Genomic DNA, 18223 nt, shown 5'->3' on the forward strand with positions numbered 1-18223 from the left:
GTTTGGTCATTAAGGTATTAGTGAGATGAGAGGAAACCAAGAGTTTGAGTCATGGGAGCCAAGTGAGGAAAGTGAATCACAGAGTGAGCATCTGTCAGATGCTGCCGCTGCAAGTCACATAAGGGCCAAGAATTGGTCACAAGCGACCTTTTATTTATTTATTTATTATTTTTTGAGGTGGTGTTTCACGCTTTCATCCAGGCTGGAGTGCAGTGGCGCCTTCTCAGCTCACTGTAACCTCCGCCTTCCGGCTTCAAGCAATTCTCCTGCCTCAGCCTCCCAAGTAGCTGGGATTACAGGCATGTGCCACCACACCCAACTAATTTTTGTATTATTTTTAGTAGAGACAGGGTTTCACCATGTTGGCCAGGCTGGTCTAGAACTCCTGACCTTGTGATCCGCACACCTCGGCCTCCCAAAGTGCTGAGATTACAGGTGTGAGCCACCGCGCCCAGCTTTTTTTTTTTTTTTTTTTTTTTTTAAAGAGCAAAAAGCATAAAGGAATGGAAATAAAAATGTACTCTTTAAGTTTAGGGCACATAGGGTCTATGGAAACTACTGGGAGGGACAGGACAGAGGCAGTTTGGCCAGAGGTTGGTTGCTAAACTATGTAATTTGTATTTTACTTGGTAGGAAATGAGGAACCCTTCTGTGCTAGAGAATAAGGTGACTGGATCTTTGCTTTAGGAAGGCTGAATGACAGCAGTGTCTAAAGATGTTTGGTGGGAAATCTTGGGAGAGGGAAATCAACTAAAAGTCATTATTTTGTTCCTTGGGGAAGGTAAATAAACTTTACAACTTGATCTTGAGAGATTAGGCAATTACTATGTTTTTCATTATGTATATCTTTTATTATGTTAATTTAGACAAAATGCAATTCCAGTGCAAATACTGTATATATGTAATGTAGAAATATATGTAGTATTAAACATATAGTATTTAAAAATTATATATAAATAAAAATGTGATGGTGTGATCATAGCTCACTGCAGTCCCTGTCTTCTGAGCTCAATCCATCCTTCCACTTTTAGCTTCCCAAGCAGCTGGGACTACAGGTACGCACCACCACACCTGGTTAATTTTTGTATTTTTTTTGTAGAGACAGGGTTTCACCATGTTGTCCAGGCTGGTCTTGAACTACTGACTTTAAGCAATCTGCCTGCCTTGGCTTCCTAAAGTGTTGGGATTACAGATGTGAGCCACTAAGCCCGGCTATATACATTTTTTATTTCCGGCTATATACATTTTTTATTTTGGCAAAATTATAATGAAATTTGCCTGGAAGTTTAGAGAGGTGAGAATAAGAAAACAGTATTTCCTATTTCATAAGAGTTGTTGTGAAGAGTAAACGTATGCTTTTAAAGGCTTAGCTTTGTGCTTGGTGTGTGATATGTGCTCAGTAAATGTTTGTTCTCACTGTCCATCATGACCACCATCATGCCTTACTATATAGGTTTGCCATGAAATGATGTTCTCCATGTAAGAATGAGTTCAGATCTGCTAATTTTTTTATTAGATTAACATTCCTTTAACAGTTTACTTGAAATGGGGTGTCTCTCCCCGCCCTCCCACATAAGTTTTATTTACCAAAAACTACTAGGTTTTCTGAAATCTTAATGAACTACATATCTCAGTATTTCCTAGCATTGCATATAATCATCTCCTAATTTTCAGTCTTTAGAGGGGTTTTACTGAAGCTTCCTTGAAGCATTATAATATATACCTGTATTTTACTATAGTACACTCCTACTAATGAGATAGTTGATAAGTTAAAATTTCAGTTTTGAGATTTAAAATATTAGGTGAAATATAAAGATTATTATATAAAGCTTGAGGAAACTATGATACCAATATTACTTTTTCAAAAAGAATAGAAAAAGATGGGAGAGAAGTTTACTAACATGATAGAATTTCTGCTTGGTGGGATTATTGATAATTAACTTTTAATACTAAATTTTACACAGTAAACATACATTTCTTTAAAAATCAGAAGATGAAGTTAAAGGTCTGCGTTCTAAAGACAGGCACCTCACTTTCTCTTCCACCTGTCATTTAGTAGCTCACTGACTTTGGGCAAATCACATGCCATTTCAGAGCCTGTATTGCTTTATCTGGAAAAGATGAGAATCAAATGAAATTTAAAAATGTAAAAAATGCTAAGGAAATTGTAAAATGCCATGCAAATGGTAGTTATTATTAGAAGTAGTCTTAATTTCCAGAAATTATGCTCTTCTATTTTGGAGAGGCCTTATTCTAAAGCTCTAGTTCTTTATTACTACATTAGGAGAAGGCACTTATGCAGGAATCATAGGTACAATGACTCAATTTTATCGAAGCCGTCTTTGTTTTTAGCAATTCATTTGTAATAATGGTAGCTTTAAAATCCAGTGAAATTTTGAGTACTTAACAGGACCATCAGAGTATCTTTTTTAAAGATAAATCATTCCTGTAACATTTAATATTCAGAATAATTTTGTAGATTGAGTTAGTAAATTTTCAAACTGAAAATCTGAAGGTGAATTATACGTATGTAATAGAATAGCTTTGCTACCAGGTAAGCTCATGTATTTGGAATGTGTTTTCCCACACATTTGTGAAAGCAAACAAAGGTCTTTTACTTCAAGTTACAGGTAAAACCATGACATTTTGGAAGCTCTAAAATGATTGGATTTTCTAGTCATCAGAGGTTGAATCTGAAGGGTACAAACTGACACGCAGAAACAATAAGCCTGGCCATGTTCTTTGTAAACACAAGGACATTGGATTTTCCAGCACTTGTTAGAATCAGTTTTGACAAACCTTCTCAAAAGAGGCCAGCTTTATCAACGGTATCAAACTGTTTAGAGTTGAGTTCTCCAAAGATGTTGCAGAGTTAGTCTGCACTCTTCCGCCTGGTTTGGTGATAATTTTATCCCTCCATTGCTACCTCAGTTTGAAATTCCAAACCACCTTTAAGAAAATAACCTTGGCCCAGTTAGCTGGGTATGGCATAAAAATAGCTTTGAAAAAGGGTAAGTACACATCAGTCCAGAAGTAAGAACATTAATACTCTTTCCCCCTACAAACCATTTTTATAAAGCATAATCAAGATACTTTAGATAGTTAACGTCCAGCGTTTAGAGAACCTGTAGTTGTTTTTTAACTGCAAAGAATTTAACCAGTTGGACTCTTTGAACCTTCATATCCTTAAGCTTGTCTTGGATCACTCATTTTCTCTAGTTTCTCAAGCTCTTAACCCAGTCTACTGTTCTCTCACTAATTACCCAGGTTCTTGCCTCCTGTTTCATAACTATGATTGAACCACCAGCCATAAACTGACGCTTTCTGCATTATCACCTTCCCTGCTTCCCTAAACATAGCATAGCTACATTCTCATTCAAGTCTCAGAACAGTAGCATGTTTCTCCTCCTATTTAAGGAAAATTCCTTCATCTTTGCTCCAGTGTCATTCATCCCCTTTGCTCTGAGATCTGGATCCCAAAATTTCATCATGTCCTCTGGCTTCAGCCTCTCACTTTCTATTCTGTTTTCTCCCACAGAGCATTCTTGAGTATTTTTTATCTATTAATACTAAACGGAAAAGTCCTTGACCCTGCAACCCATTCTAGTTATTGTCCCTTTGTTTGCCTTTTTAAAACTAGACTTGAAGAAACTCGCATGTTCCATTGACTCCTTAACCCACCCTAGTCTGACCCCATTCAGCCTTCACTCCACCAATTTTCATCAAGAACATCAGCCTCAGGCTACTGCAGTGGACATTCCTCCTCCATGTTCCTTCTTGACTTGTGTGGTGCTGCATTATTGCCATGGGCCTTACTAGGGTTCCTGCATTTCCTTCATGCCCTTCTACCACCCTCTCCAGCTTTCCCTTCTCTGGTTTCTTTGTGAACTGTTCTTGCCGCTCCCTTAAACTATGGCATTCCCGGGACTCTGTCCTCACACTGCAGATTCTCACTGCATGATGGCAAGGCTTAGTTAACACAGTTGAGGGCTCCCCAAACTGTGTCAGCCTCCCACTTTCAGACTTGAATATTAAACGGCTGGCTTCACATCTCATTCATTCAGTGAATTGTTGATTCATCAATATTCTGAGCATCTACTATTACCAGACTGGGTCTTAAAAGACTGAGTAATGAAAATACAGATTCTGCTGTGTCAGTGGGAAAGATGGGGAGGAAAACCGGACAGTGGCCACACAATGAATCATGTATTCCGAGAGAAGCAAGCAAGCAAAGGGTGCCATGAGCACAATGTGATAGTGACAAGCGCTGGTTCTGAGGGCTTTTGAGGATGTTATCCTTGGGACCTTAAGTTAATTAAGCAAACATGCAGGAAGAGAGATCCTTTTCCTCATTGCTCTCACATTTCTTACCCCAGTCACTCAGTCACCTAAGTTAAAAACACCCAGTTTAGGCCGGGCGCGGTGGCTCAAGCCTGTAATCCCAGCACTTTGGGAGGCCGAGGTGGGTGGATCATAAGGTCGAGAGATCGAGACCAACCTGGTCAACATGGTGAAACCCCGTCTCTACTAAAAATACAAAAAATTAGCTGGGCATGGTGGCGCGTGCCTATAATCCCAGCTACTGAGGAGGCTGAGGCAGGAGAATTGCCTGAACCCAGGAGGCGGAGGTTGCGGTGAGCCGAGATCGCGCCATTGCACTCCAGCCTGGGTAACAAGAGCGAAACTCCGTCTCAAAAAAAACAAAAAACAAAAAACAAAACAAAAACACCCAGTTTGCCTTGGCTCCTTTGTCATGTTGGGTTTTCAGTCAGATACCAAGTTCTACTCATTTTAGTCCCAAGATAGGCCCCAAGTCCAGCCCACTCCCCCAGTTGTACTACCTCTGTCCTGATTCAAAGCCTCATCATCACCTGCATTAGTGTAGTAGACTTAAGTCAGCTTCATGTTTTGATCTCTTTGGATCTACCTTTCCAAGACCAGCAAAATGGGCATCTGCCTTAGTCACTGCTCTGCCTGAAAATCTCCCAATCCCTGCAGTAGATGTTCTCCTGCCTATCAAGAGTCCCAGAGGCAGGGCGCCCCTAAATCTGTCCATATATATCGGATCCCAGCCCTGCAGATTCTGATTCTGTAGAGCTGCTGGACTGGATGCTTTGCTTTTAAATTCCCTAAGAGATTTTGACACCTGACCAGATTGAGACCCTTGGCCTGCGAGGATAAAGTCCGAGTCCCTCTGCTTGTGCACGAGGCCCTTCATGACCTGGCTTCAGCTTAGCAGTCAGCTGCATTTCCTGCCATGCCCTGTGACACACTTTACCCTCACATTGCAGCAATATTGAACCATGCATTCCCTTACCATCACGCCATTTTGTGTCTCCCTGCATTTGTCCCTTTACCTGAATTAAGTGCCCTTCACTTTCTCCCAACCTGAGTGAGGTATCGTTCCTTTGTTCCCATGGCAGTGATCAGTGCACAGTGCACAATGATGTTTGCCAGTCATTTCTCTCATCCTCTTACATTTTCTATATCAATTTATTAAAGGTTGCATTAAAGGGTTCAACTTTAATGTCATCTTACAATGTATATAAGCAAGCTTTTGCTTTTTTCTCATAAATGACCTTCATTTGAATAGTATGTAAGGAAAAGTATAATTTATGAACAAGTGCATTTTTAAGTGACTTGTTTGGTTTTGAAACTGAAGGTGTATTAAAATCTCGTTTGCTGATTAATGATGTCAAAAATAGACCAAAACAACAACTGCTGTCAGTGGCCTAGAGTTTGGGATTCTTGAACTTTGCATATAAAGCAAGCTGATGAAATTTTATAATTTTTATGTTTGCACATGACAAAGGTTTGGGGATGCCATTTTCAACCTTTCTTTGCCAGTAATTTGTTTGGGATGTAGATAGTCTTGTTTCTCAATAAGTCAGAAGTTAAGTTGAGAAATTGTCACTGTATTTTCACCTTTTTTTTTTTTTTTTTTTTTTTTTTTTGAGACAAAGTCTCACTCTGTTGCCCAGGCTGGAGTGCAGTGGCTCAATCTTGGCTCACTGCAACTTCTGCCTCCCAGGTTCAAACAGTTCTCCTGCCTTAGCCTCCTGAGTAGCTGGGATTACAGGCGTGTGCCACCAAGCCTGGCTAATTTTTGTATGTTTAGTAGAGATGGGGTTTCATCATGTTGGTCAGACTGGTCTCTTAACTCCTGACCTCATGATCCGAGTATCCTGGCCTCCCAAAGTGCTGAGATTACAGGCGCGAGCCACTGCACCCGGCCGTATTTCTGCTTTTGAATGTTGGCTTTTGAGATTCTAGATTCATTCTTGATGTTCTGTGTAAGAATTTTGATTAGGTAAACACAGCTTTTGGATCTGATAGAGATCTCGACAGGATTGGCAGAAGTATCATTTCGAAGATGTCAGAATCTGAGTTCTGTCTTGGTATAACAGGTGTAAATTACACAAGGGATGACTGAATTTTAAAAGTTACAGTGGTCAGAACTACCACTACCCAGCTGTGGTTGCAATACTGATTATGCCTGCTTGAGTCATGAGCACATTCATTTGATTTCCATGAAAAGAAAGCATGTTTAGATTGTTATACTATTTTTTTTATATTTCATAAATCACAGTTGGCCTCTACCGATTTAAACCCTATGCTCCAAATTCCAGAAGTTGATGAGTCCTGATTGGGACTAACGTAGTTTGAGATATGAATTGTGTGACTCCAGATTAGTTATTCAACCTCTCTAAACTTCAGTTTGCTCCACTGTAAAATGTAGAGAATATTGTACCACCTGCCTCACAGGGTTGTAAATATTGAATAGTACTTACCATAATCATTTAGTAAGTGGTAGCTGCATTATTATTACTGCATTTAAAAATAGCTGTTGTCCACTTTCCTACAAGACCAAACTTCTGGAGCCCTTGACTTTCATGTTTGCATCTCCAGTACCTAGCCTAGAGTCTAATACAGTTGTGATTCACTGTTTGTTGAACTGAATAAAACATTACTGTCCACCCAAAAGGAAAACAGATATATCTGGTAGAGGAACACCAGAAAGGAAACTAAAAGGGCAGAGGGGAAATGAAAAGGCTTGTTGTGGGCATTTCGGACAAGCTCAGTGAGCCGCCTTTTCTGGGACTCAGTCCTGATCCCCTCTAGTTAGTCTTCTACTGTGCCACATAGGCCTGTTGGGCCTAGAGCAGAGAGAACATTCCTTCAGTGTTTCACTAATGGACTCAATATTGAAAAATCCAGCTTTTGTGATAAACTAAATTGAATTGGGTGCGAACTTTTCATTAGTCTTTGCCACACTTTTTGTTGAGCTAGAGATGTCACTGTGTAACATAAGGCTACATTATATGGGGATTATGCTTTTGGTATTCAAAATCAGAGTCTGTTATTTGAAGACATCATTTTGGGGGACTTTATTTTCCAGGTCCTGTGAATAACAGCACACTTACTTCCTTGGCTACTTTTACAAAGCTTTAAAAATGTGATGTTTGGCTAGGCGTGGTGGCTCACACCTATAATCCCAGCACTTTGGGAGGCCGAGGTGGGTGGATCACTTGAGGTCAGGAATTTGAGACCAGCTTGACCAACATGATTAAACCTCATCTCTACTAGAAATACAAAAATTAGCTGGGTGTGGTGGCGGGCACCTATAATCCCAGCTTCTTAAGAGGCTGGGGCAGGAGAATCACTTGAACCCAGGAGGCAGCATGAGCCAAGATTGCACCACTGCACTCCAGCCTGGGTGTCAGAGATTCTCTTTCAAAATAAACAAATACATAAAATATGAAATTAAAAAAATTAAAAAATTAATGTGATGTTTGTTGTATATCTACTGAGTCTCTACTACTGGAAATCATATGTATCTCTTTTCTTTTTATTTTTCTTTCTTTTTTTTCTTTCTCCTTTTCTCTGTCTCTCTGTCGTTTATTCATTTTTTAACATATGTAGGCTATACCTTCATTTATGAGGGCAATGGGTGTATGAGAATATGTTTGAATTCATGCATTGCTGCATTTGCCAGCAAGGACCTAGACTCATTATTGTGATAAACTAAAGTTGTTTGTATACATTATGCATATTTAAATTTAAGCAGATTGAACTTGAATTTCTGTTGACCATCTTATTGCAGTATACCTTTCTGGCAATCATATTTTGATTATTTTCAAATGTATTATTCTTTTGGAAATAGATCATATCAAATGATATTCAAGAATAGTGACCATGAAATAGTGCTTATAAAATATTTCTATGAAGACTATTTCTTGATTTTACCTCTAGGACATTCTTTTAAGTTTTTTTGTTGTTGTTGTTTTGAGGCAGGGTCTCACTCTGTTACCCAGGCTGGAGTGCAGTGGTGTGATCTTGGCTCACCGTAACCTCTGCTTCCCAGGCACATGTGATCCTCCCACCTCAGCCTCCCGAGTAGCTGGGACTACAGGCATGTGCCACATGCCCAGCTAATTTGTGTGTGTGTCTGTGTGTGAGATATATATATATATAATTTGGTAGAGATGGGGGCTTCGCCATGTTTCCCAGCCTGGTCTTGAACTCCTGGCCTCAAGTGATTTAACCACCTTGGCCTCCTAAAGTTCTGGGATTACAGGAGTGAGCCACTGCACTTGGCCAGTTCTTTTAAGATTTTAGTATTAGACTGAATCTTTAATTAGGGGTGCTTTTACCTTGTGGCTTAGCAAAGGCTATAAGTATATTCTTTTGTTACTTACAGTTTTCTAGGCTACTGCAGAGTTTTCTCTGTGTATAGTTTTTGCTTTAATATCTGATTCCGTTTTGAGAAGTCTTTAGGAATATATTCATTGAATCTTCTACTGGCCTAGGTAAAATCCAATTTTTTTTTTATTTTGAGACAGAGCCTCACTCTGTCACCCAGGCTGGAGTGCAGCGGCATGATCTTAGCTTACTGCCATCTCTGCCTCCTGGGTTCAAGCAGTTCTCCTGCCTCAGCCTCCCAAGTAGCTGAGACTATAGGCACGCGCCACTGTGCCCAGCTACTTTTTTTGTATTTTTAGTAGAGACAGGGTTTCACTGTGTTAGCCTGGATGGTCTTGATCTCCTGACCTTATGATCTGCCTGCCTCGGCCTCCAAAAGTGCTGGAACTGCAGGTGTGAGCCACTGCGCCTGGTGTAAAATCCAATTTTATGTGAATCAAGTTAGAGATTATATTTGTAAAAGAACTTTTGCAAACAGTAATATTTTATTTAAATATCTGCTATTATTATTTGTCATTTATTTCCTTCCTTTTTAGTGGATGATGCTGGCAAAATAGAACACGATGGTTCTTCTGGAATGACCATGGACACAGAGTCGGAAATTGATCCTTGTAAAGTGGATGGTTCTTGCCCTGAGGTCATCAAGGTGTACATTTTTAAAGCTGACCCTGGAGAAGATGACTTAGGTAAGAAGAAATGTTTAGACATTATATATTCGCATCCAAATGCTTCAGCCTGATTACTTTTGGGTTATTTAGATTGAGAACATTTGGAGTCTCTTCTGAAGTAACTTTTATATAAGAATTTCAGTGTAGTAAAAGCAAAGTTTGTAAAAAGTAATAAGGAAAGCATGTAGGAAGAAACAGGTGGAAATGAAGTTTTCAATAAATTATTGAAGCTGTCTTCTTCCCTGATAGGTGGAACTGTAGACATTGTGGAGAGTGAGCCTGAGAATGATCATGGAGTTGAACTGCTTGATCAGAACAGCAGTATTCGTGTTCCCAGGGAAAAGATGGTTTATATGACTGTCAATGACTCTCAGCCAGAAGATGAAGATTTAAGTAAGTAGGTGGCCTTTTTGTGGGAGAAAATTTTATGTTTCTGGAGCTTTTTTTAAGTGGCCAATGTTTGAAATAAGTAGCATTATTTTAGAGATTATTATGCTACTACATTCCAAGTGAAACATCAGTGACTCTTTATGTATGCTTATAATGTTGCTTTAAAACCAAATTATGGTGAAAACCAAGAAGTGAATGATTCATTCAACAAATATTTATTGAGTGCTTACTACATGAAAGCTATGTTCTAGGTATGTAATATTTGGACCTTCTTTCTATTTGTGTATTAACTGAATTCAAATAAAAACCTCTTTACTGTGATCTCTGTAAACCTGGTCACAGAAGTTTTTGTAACTTTCTACTTAGATGTTGCTGAAATCGCTGATGAAGTTTATATGGAAGTGATCGTAGGAGAGGAAGATGCTGCTGCGGCCGCCGCAGCCGCTGCCGCTGTGCATGAGCAGCAAATGGATGACAATGAAATCAAAACCTTCATGCCGATCGCATGGGCAGCAGCTTATGGTAAGTTGCCCAGCAGCTCTTAGCATTGAAGAACTTGGTTCTTGAACATGAATCCATGATTGAATAATGGTTTCTGTGGTCTTAGGTTTCAGAAATCTGAAATTCCAGTATCCTGTAAGGATTATTTGATTTGAATAAGAGTATAAAGTCTACTATTTGTCTTTATTTTTAACAGGAATTTTCTTCATGTGTATATTATGTAGAAGGAAGTACTGCAAGAAGTACACAGGCTTTCAGGCTGAAACTTTTCATCATATTTGGCCCATGACTTTATAATTTTGGGAGACAACAAGGGAGTCCATGGGGCAAAATGCTGACATGCATTTTTTAGCTTTGGAAGCTTGGCGTTTCCTACGGCCTCGCTATAATAAATGTGCTCATAAAACCCATGACCTAGAATGGGGAATTTCTGTCATTCATGAGTATCATGGCTTACTTTTCGTTGTTGTAGTTAATAAAGAATTCCTAATTCTTTAGAATTTATAATACTGTATAATTTTGTTTTTTAATGCGCATTGTCAGGTAATAATTCTGATGGAATTGAAAACCGGAATGGCACTGCAAGTGCCCTCTTGCACATAGATGAGTCTGCTGGCCTCGGCAGACTGGCTAAACAAAAACCAAAGAAAAGGAGAAGACCTGATTCCAGGCAGTACCAAACAGGTGAGGGCGCACGAGTTCCATGGTGCAGCGTGCTCTGCGAGCTCTCAGAGGAAACTCTAGTATGTATCCACAGGGGTGTCACAATGGCATTTTAGCTGCTAGATCATATGTAGCTTTGTCTATTGAACTTGAAAATATAATTTTCAGAATTCATTGATATTCATGAATGATTTCCTTGGATAAAAAGAAACAGGAGATGGCTCAAACATGGATGAGAAAAATTCAAAACTTGGATGAGTTTGATGTGTACATGGAATGAAATCCCTCAAATATGTTACAAGCATTAACTTTTAAAATTTAACATATTTAGAGAATCTAATTATGTCAGCATAAAGCAGGCATAATTTACAGAGCAGCAGGATAAGTACTTTAGTTCATTATGACATATTCCTGTTTTTACATGATGATTTGCATATTAAAAATTTTATGGGTATATTTAAACTTTGCTGTAAGTTAATGTAAGTTATGGTTTTTGGAATAAACAGTGGAAATTTTTGTAACCAAGTTTATTTTTACGAATAATTTCCCACCAGTTTCCCCCTTTTTTTGAGGCAGAATCTTGCTGTGTTGCCCAGGCTGAAGTGCAATGGCACAGTATCAACTCACTGCAACCTCCGCCTCTTGGGTACAAGTGATTCTTCTGCCTCAGCCTCTCGTGTAGCTGGGATTACAGATGTGTGCTACCGTGCCTCACTGATTTTTGTATTTCTAGTAGAGATGGGGTTTCACCATGTTGGCCAGGCTGGTCTTGAATTCCTGAGTTGAGATGATCTGCCTGCCTTGGCCTCCCAAAGTGCTGGGATTACAGGTGTGAGCCACCGCACCCAACTAATTTTCCACCAATTTCTAAATTGCTATAGCTTTAATCACGAATTGATGGAAGTTACATATTCATTAATTATATTAAACTAGAGGGAGTGAAGGTGGTACAGTCCCCGTGAATGAAGTTTTCAGACCATTTTCTCTTTATGACTAGGTTGCTATATCTCATGTTGAAAAACAGTAAAAGGAATGCTAAGTAGCAAATAGCCCAACTTAGGAGTCCTTGACCAACAGTGGTCAGTACATATCTGTTACATTCATGAAGAAACTGGAACAGAACTTGGTTTGAGCACTGATACTCCTTTCTTTCCCTTTCTTAGCAATAATTATTGGCCCTGATGGACATCCTTTGACTGTCTATCCTTGCATGATTTGTGGGAAGAAGTTTAAGTCGAGAGGTTTTTTGAAAAGGCACATGAAAAACCATCCCGAACACCTTGCCAAGAAGAAGTACCGCTGTACTGACTGTGATTACACTACCAACAAGAAGATAAGTTTACACAACCACCTGGAGAGCCACAAGCTAACCAGCAAGGCAGAGAAGGCCATCGAATGCGATGAGTGTGGGAAGCATTTCTCTCACGCAGGGGCTTTGTTTACTCACAAAATGGTGCATAAGGAAAAAGGAGCCAACAAAATGCACAAGTGTAAATTCTGTGAATACGAGACAGCTGAGCAAGGGCTATTGAATCGCCACCTCTTGGCGGTCCACAGCAAGAACTTTCCTCATATTTGTGTGGAGTGTGGTAAGGGTTTTCGTCACCCGTCAGAGCTCAAAAAGCACATGAGAATCCATACTGGGGAGAAGCCGTACCAATGCCAGTACTGCGAATACAGGTCTGCAGACTCTTCTAACTTGAAAACGCATGTAAAAACTAAGCATAGTAAAGAGATGCCATTCAAGTGTGACGTTTGTCTTCTGACTTTCTCGGATACCAAAGAGGTGCAGCAACATGCTCTTATCCACCAAGAAAGCAAAACACACCAGTGTTTGCATTGTGACCACAAGAGTTCGAACTCGAGTGATTTGAAACGACACATAATTTCAGTTCACACGAAAGACTACCCCCATAAGTGTGATATGTGTGATAAAGGCTTTCACAGGCCTTCAGAACTCAAGAAACATGTGGCTGCCCACAAGGGCAAAAAAATGCACCAGTGTAGACATTGTGACTTTAAGATTGCAGATCCTTTTGTTCTAAGTCGCCATATTCTCTCAGTTCACACAAAGGATCTTCCGTTTAGGTGTAAGAGATGTAGAAAGGGATTCAGGCAACAGAATGAGCTTAAAAAGCATATGAAGACACACAGTGGCAGGAAAGTGTATCAGTGTGAGTACTGTGAGTATAGCACTACAGATGCCTCAGGCTTTAAACGGCATGTTATTTCCATTCACACAAAAGACTATCCTCACCGGTGTGAATACTGCAAGAAAGGCTTCCGAAGACCTTCAGAAAAGAACCAGCACATAATGCGACATCATAAAGAAGTTGGCCTGCCCTAACGATACTTCTGCAGACGTTTGTAGAGATAATTGGCCTTGAAGCAGAAAATTCATTTTAAAGCCAATCAATCTCATTCACATACAATACTGTATATTGGTTTATGCTGTGTACAAATATATTTACTGCTTCTAGTTGACTTTTTTTAATATACATTTTGTTCAGTAGTGTGTTCTGAATTCTATTCAGTTTGTTTAATAAATGGGGAAAACTGGCAACGTGCTAGTTACTTTTAATAAAGTAATCCCTGATTCTATACTGAATTTTTATATCTTAGAAGTTTTATATTTATTTAAATATTTACCTTGCTTACCTTGATGGTACTCTTCTAAGACCATTAACTTAAGGTAACTTTACATTGGTAACTCTGAAAGTATTCATGTTGACTCATTATTTTTCCCTATGCATTTCTCACAATAAAATCGTCAGAGACATCTACTAATATAAATGGGAGATTTTACAGTCAGGTCTAATTATCATAAGATGGAAGTCATTTACTTGTCTTGGTTAATATTTTCAGACCACTTGACAGTGAAAGTTGCCGTTTGAGCTTTTGCGTCCCTGGCTTTGCTGAGTAAAGAACAGTGGCTGGGTTTGTGTTTACTTTTCATTTTGTTTAGCAGATAAAATCATACTTCTTTTGGCTTTCTTTGGATTATTTACATCTTTTGTCAGCATAGCAAACTTTTAGAAAACCTTGTTGAAAAATTTTGCTTCATCCTGTTGTATTTTGATTATTCTGTCTGTGCGGCTTCGTCTTGGAATGGTTGTGTGCTGCAAATGACACGTACTGAGGACTGCAGTTTGGAATCTCCTTGAGGTAACTTGTGGCTTATAGGATCTTTTGCAACTTTATATATGTAAATGTACCCTGAATTATATATATACACATATATATCTTGTACCTGTGTGTATTGCTTACTTTACATATTTATACACACGACCCCAAGTAGTAGTTGTTTAAAATCTATAATTAAAAGTATTAAATTTACAATAACATGAAAGATCCAGGGATGCATGAGAGAGCATTTTGTAAGTCATGCTCTTCAGAGAGACTACTCAGGTGAAGAATTAGAAGGAAAATAAGGACACTAGTATTTTTAAAGAGTAAAGGTATTTTCTTTTAAATATCTTTGGTAATTGAAAAATAGAGCTTAAGATGTTTCTAGGTATAATGTTTTCATACAGTTTCAGCTCCATGTCTTTATATATTTTTGAAAAGCAAATGAGTATCCAGGCATGACTCCCACAGTTCTCTTTGAGAAGCCTGAGAGGGAACTCTGTCTTATCTAGTGAGGGGGATGGAAAAGCAGCGGTAGCTCTGTGGACCAGAGAACGGGTGCTAATTACCACTTCACACTTGGCAAGTTCAGCCTGATCTGTTATTTCTTAGACAGTTACAGTTAGCAAACTTTAAAAACTTATTCAAGTTGGTCTTGATGAAAAGGTAAAGATGTGTTTTAAGTGGATAAGGAAAGTCTGAGGCCTTATTTGGAACATCACTAAGTCTTCCACAGTTTTTTTGAGAGTTGGCATTTTTTAACAGTTCTGAATCAGTGTCATACGTTCATAAAACGAACTCTGTTGATTAGAACTTGGTTGTGCTGAGACATCTTGGAGAACAGAAAACAGTTTTTGGGGTCCCTTCAATTGGCTGTTGGTTTATATACATCTAGCACGTTGTAGGAGAACTAGAAATTGTCTTCCCACTCAGTATCTGCCTTGCCACCTCATTATGGTGCTCCATCCCCTTTGTGCTTAGGTTTTTACCTTTCATCTTTCTCTTTGCCATTGATGTTTGTATTCAAGAGTTATATTTTTAGGGTTAGAAATCAAAATATTTGGTGTTTGGCAAGCCTCTGAAGTGTTAGACTGACTTAGTCTAGTTTTAAATCAAGTGCTTTAGGCAGGTGTGAACTCTAGCCTAAATGCCAGTCAAAGTCAAGGCATGGGTTTTCCTAGCCTATCTCATAGCAAATTCCTGTACCTTCTTGGCCCACATAATGTGCTGTTGTTTTTTGTTTTGTTTCGTTTTGTTTTTAACGAACTTAAAATTATATGATTCGTAATTCGTTGCCCTGCGATTCTTGAAAGCTCTGTCTGTTTTTTTGTGAGAACTTTAAAAATCTCCCTTGATTTTTATTTTTCCCAGAAGTAATGTAAAAACATTTAAATGAAAGTGGAAGTGTATTAATTTTAAATCCTATAAAATTAATACAGAAAATATAAATGATTGGATCATTTAACTTTTTTTTTTAAATAAACTGAAAGATAAAGAACACAACACTTCACGCATTTTATATTTCTCTTACATACTCTGGAATCATACACAGTTCTTTTTTTTCTTTTTAAAGCACAATATTAAAACCTTTAAAAGATATTTAAGGGTTTGGTCAAGTGAATATGATAAAATGTATTTGTCTGTATAAAGAGAAAATGAAATTGTAGTCACTGTTATGTACTGACATTAGTTACAGCCCTAGTTTTAATTCTTAAAACAATTTTGATTAGCAAAGCTAAAAAGACAAGGATGCTTCAGTTAAAATGTTTTAAAGAGGTACAGATTTTTACAAGGACATAATATAAGTTATTGTTCTGTAGAAATACCCTATTAAATATTGTATGTCCCTCCCTCTGTATACTTTGTAAAAAAAGTAAAATACATAAAAAGAAAATCATATAGGGATGTGTGACATTATTGTAATTGTGTACTTGAGAATAACGTGCAAAAATAAAAATCAGAATATTTTCCTGTTATTGAATGTTTAGTCTATTTGATACCAGTACTAAGTTAATGATTTTTCTTAAGAAAAAAAAATGTACAGTTTTTGTAAACCTAATAAACATCAAAAGCAGTGGATTATTTTCATCCCCCCATTTCTTAATTCCTTTTACGCAGCAGTGGAACGCAAAGTGCTTGATTGCTTTGAATTTTGTGACTCAGATGCAAATACTGGTAATATTTCAGTCCTGTGAATTTGCAAGTAGTATTTCAGAGAAGTTAAGAGGTGATTGGTGAGGACTTTGATGAGCATGTCCTTAGAATTCATTTTTTCTTTTATCTTCATAAAGGATTTGTTTTATTAGCATCTCCAATTCCTCTGAGATGAATTACCTATGCATAAAGTGGTTTTTGAGAGCACTTAAAGTTCATTTCAGTATTAATTCACAGCATATTTAATCAGTGGGGCCTGTAACCACCTCCACAGCAGAAATTGTGCCCTCAAGTTACCCCTTTGTGCCCAGTTGAGAGGACTCTAGTAGACGCTAACATAACAGAGAGTGGTCATTGCTGCAGTTAAAAATCGGCAGTTAAGTAAATGTCAGGAATCAAAAGAGAGAGTTGTGCCATTTTTGGTTTTATAGACAAGATTCTGCAGTTCTTCCAGCTGTATGGACAAGCAAATGTTTGCCTAATAGTTGAAACAATAAATCAGAATTTTAGGTAAATGACCAAGGGAATGTGGTGAATGTCACTATCCAGAGCCATAAATTGGACAAAACCATAGCATGCTGAAAAACTTAAGTTGTAATGGAACGTCCAACAGATGATACCTAACCTGTCTGTGATTCCAACCAGTCAGATAATGTGCATCTGTGTTACTTGGGAATCTCAGTATTAACAATTGCATTTCCCACAAATTCTAGCATTCATGTAAGGAAAAACATGGCTAATCAATATCTTAAAGGGGGGCAATCTTTCAGAGCAGTGGTTTTCAAAGTGTGGCCTGCAGCATCTTAATGTCCTGGGACTTTGTTAAAGATGCACATTCTCAGCCCCATGCTAGTCCTACCGAATTGGGAAACTGGTGTGCGACCCAGCTATCTTTGTTTTAACATGTTCTCCAAGTGATTCTGATGCCTGTTCAAGCTTAGGAAACTTTTAGAGCACTTGAGGAACCTAAAAGATGACTGGTTCAACATTTAGTGTGGTAGATGAGAAAATCACAAAAAAATCAGAAGTGAACAGAGAGAGAAGAATAGGACCCCGACGGTAGTTTATACCGTCGGTTTGCTGTTTTAAAAGTGTGAGCCTGCCAAGTCAACAAGTACATATCCTTTAGCACACATGTAAATAGCCTGCACTTACTAAATCTTGTGTGGCCTCCCATAGTTAAATTCCTTAAAGGTAAATTGGGTTCAGAGGAAATTTCAGCCTTTAAAAGAGAAGGCCTGAGAAAGATGTGTGTGTGTTTTAGTTGGCCCAGGGTTACTTAAGGAAATCATAATCAAAAAAACCATTTTGCCACATTCTGCAACTGTTTGAGGTCAAATTAAGTTTACCTTATGGATTTTGTTTCATCTTTTGTTTCGTGTATATATTGTTTGCCTTTTTCATAAAAATCTTGGATTTGTTATATATTGTTCCTGTTATTTTTGACATCTTTCCTATTGTAAATAAATTACTATTTTGTTTTAAGTTACACTAGTGGAGTGTTGGCTATAGACAAAGTATACACGCATACTCAAAATGAGAAGGCTTAAGTCACACAGTTAATGAATATCCAAGTTGTTCAAAGCTGGAGGTGATTGACTCCCTTCAGTAGTTCAGCACTAATAATAGCACCAAGGAACATAAACACTATTGTGTATAGGCAAAGCATCTGTACCAACTTCAATTTCAAAATCATTTTCTGACTTCTGTGATGGAAATACTCAGTCCATCAAGTTTGAGGCCAAAATCAAGAATTACTTTGTTTTTTCCTATTCAATTGGTCTCCCATGTTGCTTGTATTGCTGGTATTGTGGACACAAAAGATCTGGCATTAGTGACCTGTCATGACTGGAAAGCCACTAGGAGACTTGGCTCCTGAAAACCTGCTCAGGACTTCTAGATGTCTTTGGTTATGTGAGCTGCCACAGAAGTATCTAAACAATTGACTAAAATTACAGAATAGTTAACTAGACCTATGTTATTTTGCTTTCTAAGAGACCAGTTTCTGCTTGTCCTTC

At 38.3% G+C, this 18223-nt stretch overlaps 1 protein-coding gene across 12 annotated transcripts in view; it reads left to right on the top strand.

Moving 5' to 3' along the window:
• Positions 1–17690, top strand: part of ZFX (zinc finger protein X-linked) — a 61956-nt gene extending 44266 nt beyond the window's left edge. For all 12 annotated transcript variants that reach the window (XM_074391795.1, XM_074391792.1, XM_074391797.1 and 9 more), the window contains 5 exons: positions 9240–9389; positions 9621–9764; positions 10128–10283; positions 10806–10946; positions 12089–17690. In XM_074391795.1, coding sequence (XP_074247896.1) covers positions 9240–9389; positions 9621–9764; positions 10128–10283; positions 10806–10946; positions 12089–13272 — 1775 coding nt within the window. In that variant the 3' untranslated portion in view covers positions 13273–17690. The remainder of the gene's footprint in view (positions 1–9239; positions 9390–9620; positions 9765–10127; positions 10284–10805; positions 10947–12088) is intronic.
• Positions 17691–18223: the final 533 nt, after the last annotated feature.

The sequence above is a fragment of the Saimiri boliviensis genome, chromosome X (genome assembly GCF_048565385.1).
Source record: "Saimiri boliviensis isolate mSaiBol1 chromosome X, mSaiBol1.pri, whole genome shotgun sequence".
NCBI classification, from domain to species: Eukaryota; Metazoa; Chordata; class Mammalia; order Primates; family Cebidae; genus Saimiri; species Saimiri boliviensis.